This window comes from Gavialis gangeticus, unplaced genomic scaffold, assembly GCF_001723915.1.
Source record: "Gavialis gangeticus isolate Ggan-Ray unplaced genomic scaffold, GavGan_comp1, whole genome shotgun sequence".
In the NCBI taxonomy this organism is placed as follows: Eukaryota; Metazoa; Chordata; order Crocodylia; family Gavialidae; genus Gavialis; species Gavialis gangeticus.
The window spans coordinates 143,405,064-143,407,914 of NW_017728992.1; the positions used below are offsets into that span (position 1 = coordinate 143,405,064).

Genomic DNA, 2,851 nt, shown 5'->3' on the forward strand with positions numbered 1-2,851 from the left:
CCCCCCCGGCCCTGCCCAGCGCCTTATGCGAGTCCCGGCCTGGGATCCCTCGTGGGGGGGGGTTCTCTGCACCCTCCGGTGCTGCTCTTTGTAGTCATGAAAAAGGCAGCCTCCCGCGGCTGTGATTGAAGTGCAGTGCAATGCAGGTGGGTGACACCTGTGGAGCGGTGTCCTAGGAGCCTGCTTAATGTGGGCGCTGCGTTTTGCAGGTACATTGCACTCTAGCCTTGAGGGAAAATACTTTTATTTACAAGGGATTTAAACTTCCTAGGTAGAGGAGGGGTTCAGTGCAGTAGGGGAGTGTGGGAAACCATTGGGTGCATCTACACATTCATTAATGCGCTTTTGCTGATGTGCGTTAAATTCAGTACCTCCCTCATGAGGTACTAGAAACAGGCATGATAGCTTATTTTAATGCATATTAGGCAAAGCATGTGGTTTTTTGTGACACTTTTTGTGACACTTTAATGCTCATTAAAACAAGCATTAAAGTGCACATGTAAACACACTCATGGTGGAAGAATGGTTATAGAGGTTATATTGCACTGAGACCAGATATTGTACCTGGTTATAGTGCACTGAGATGTGCCTGGGAGAGCGAGCTTCCATTGTATAAAGTAACTCTCTCTCAATATATTCATTTGCTGTGATGGGTTTCTAACACTTCCCTTGCTTACTATTAACGTACAAACCCATGTCTCCAGTGGAGGGCAACAAAGATGGGTAGAGGGCTGGGGAACATGACTTCTAAGGAGAGGCTGAGGGAACTGGGCTTGTTTAATTTGTAGAAGAGAAGACCGAGGGGGGCTTTAACAGTGGCCTTCAACTACTCATCACCTGGTTGAGAATCACTGTTAGATGCGGATACCTGGTTGTATTGCATTTCCCAGGATACGTTGGACCAGATCCTCATTGAACGCTGTTGGCCAGACCCACAGCTGGTGTCTGTTGTACATCAGCATTTCCAGAGAAATTGAACTGATAAAAGGGGTGTTTAAATCTGACTTTTCAGAAATTGAATAAGGTTGAGTTGAAGAAAGAAACTGATTTTTTGGGGGAAGAATGTGGATTCTCCATCTGTTCCCACTTAGATTTTCCTTGTACTTTAGATCACCATTCCAAACTCAGAGCAGGTCAGTAGTGATAGAAATTGTTAGCTACTTGGTGGTAGTGGGGGCTGGCCAGCCCCTATGAAATATATGGGTGGTTTTTTTATAACTTCTTCAGAAGAAAATGACAACTGGATTATCATGGAGCTTAGATAGACCTTATCTAAGATGCCTCTACTTCACGGCTGAGCTCTATTGGAGTCTGCTTCAAGGTTTGCAGTACTACTAGTCGGGCTGTATTGTCTTGATTAGCCTTGTCCATGAAACAATTTAGAACTAGGAGGATGTAGCTTCTTATATGAGCAGGTATAAAGCCTGACAGGGACTCTAAAAATCCTGCAGCATATTAGCAATGACAGAACCTGGAAACACTGGATAATAACAGGCTTTGGTTGTTACTAATAGACACTGCAGCATGGGTGGTGTCAATACAGCTGGGCATGCCTCGTGTTCGAGCATTCCTTGGAGGTGACTTAGTTGTCACGGCTATAAGGTTACAAGACTTGAACAGTGATGCAACAGTTTCATGTTACCAAAATTAAATCGGTCATTCCAACTTTAGGGACCATGACAGCTCAAGAACTATGCAGATTTGCAGAGCTGTGTGGGGAAGGTTTCTCGTATATTGCAGCTATTGGTTTTAGTCCTTTATTTACTTTATCTAAAACAATACAGGCATCTTGCTGTGGGCTGTAATAATGTATGGAGAATTAGGGTTGAAGTCTTATCTTAGGTTTGTATACAGGTTTCTCTCGCCAACTGCAGGGGTTAGGTTTCTGGAAAGTTCCCTTAGTTGGTAAAACTGTGATTGGTAAAACTAAAGGCTTATGGGAAAAATGGGGTTAGGGACTTAAATCAGCTGGTCCTGATGATCTCCACCCCAGGGTGCTGAGGGAATTAGCAGGGGTCATTGCAGGATCCCTGGCATGGCTTTATGAGCACTTGTGGTGCTCTGGTGTGGTGCCGGAGGACTAGAAAAGGGCAAATGTGGTTCCCACTTTCAAAAAAGGGAGGAAGGAGGACCCAGGGAACTATAGGCCACTTAGTCTTACCTTGATCCTGGGTAAGCTTTTTGAGAGAATTGTCCTGGAGCATGTCCATGAGGGGCCAGCAGGGGAGATTATGCTTAGGGGCAACCAACGTGGGGTCATTAGAGGCAGGTCCTGTCTAACCAACCTGGTGGCCTTCTATGACCAGGTCACAAAATCCTTAGACGCAGGGGTAGCAGTGGATGTAGTCTTTCTGGACTTTAGGAAGGCCTTCGATACTGTCTCTCAACCCATTCTCATTAAAAAAAAACTAGGGGACTGTGGTGTTGACACCTACACAGTCAAATGAGTCACTAGCTGGCTGGTGGGCTGCACCCAGAGAGTGGTGGTGGATGGGTCATTTTCGACCTGGAGGGATGTGGGCAGTGGGTCCTCAGGCCTGCACTGTTCAACATCTTCATCAGCGATTTGGACGAGGGGGTAAAAAGCACCCTGTTCAAATTGGCAGATGACACTAAGATGTGGGGGGATGTGGGCACACTAGAAGGAAGGAATAGGCTGCAATCAGACCTAGACAGGTTACAGGGGTGGGTAGATGAGAACAGGATGGGTTTCAATACTGACAAGTGCAGGGTGATGCACCTGGGGAGGAAGAACCAGCAGCATGCCTACAGGCTGGGGAACTCCCTTCTCATCAGCACAAAGGCAGAAAAGGATCTTGGGGTCATTATAGACTCCAAGATGAACATGGGC

The 2,851-nt window shown here is 46.4% G+C and overlaps 1 protein-coding gene across 1 annotated transcript in view; it reads right to left on the reverse strand.

Annotated features, from left to right (window-relative positions):
• The window catches only part of ZFAND1 (zinc finger AN1-type containing 1), a 36,574-nt gene that overhangs the window by 23,315 nt on the left and 10,408 nt on the right, over positions 1 to 2,851 (reverse strand). Inside the window, exon 2 of the mRNA XM_019519269.1 lies at positions 2,282 to 2,287. Within this exon, the coding sequence (XP_019374814.1) occupies positions 2,282 to 2,287 (6 nt within the window). The remainder of the gene's footprint in view (positions 1 to 2,281; positions 2,288 to 2,851) is intronic.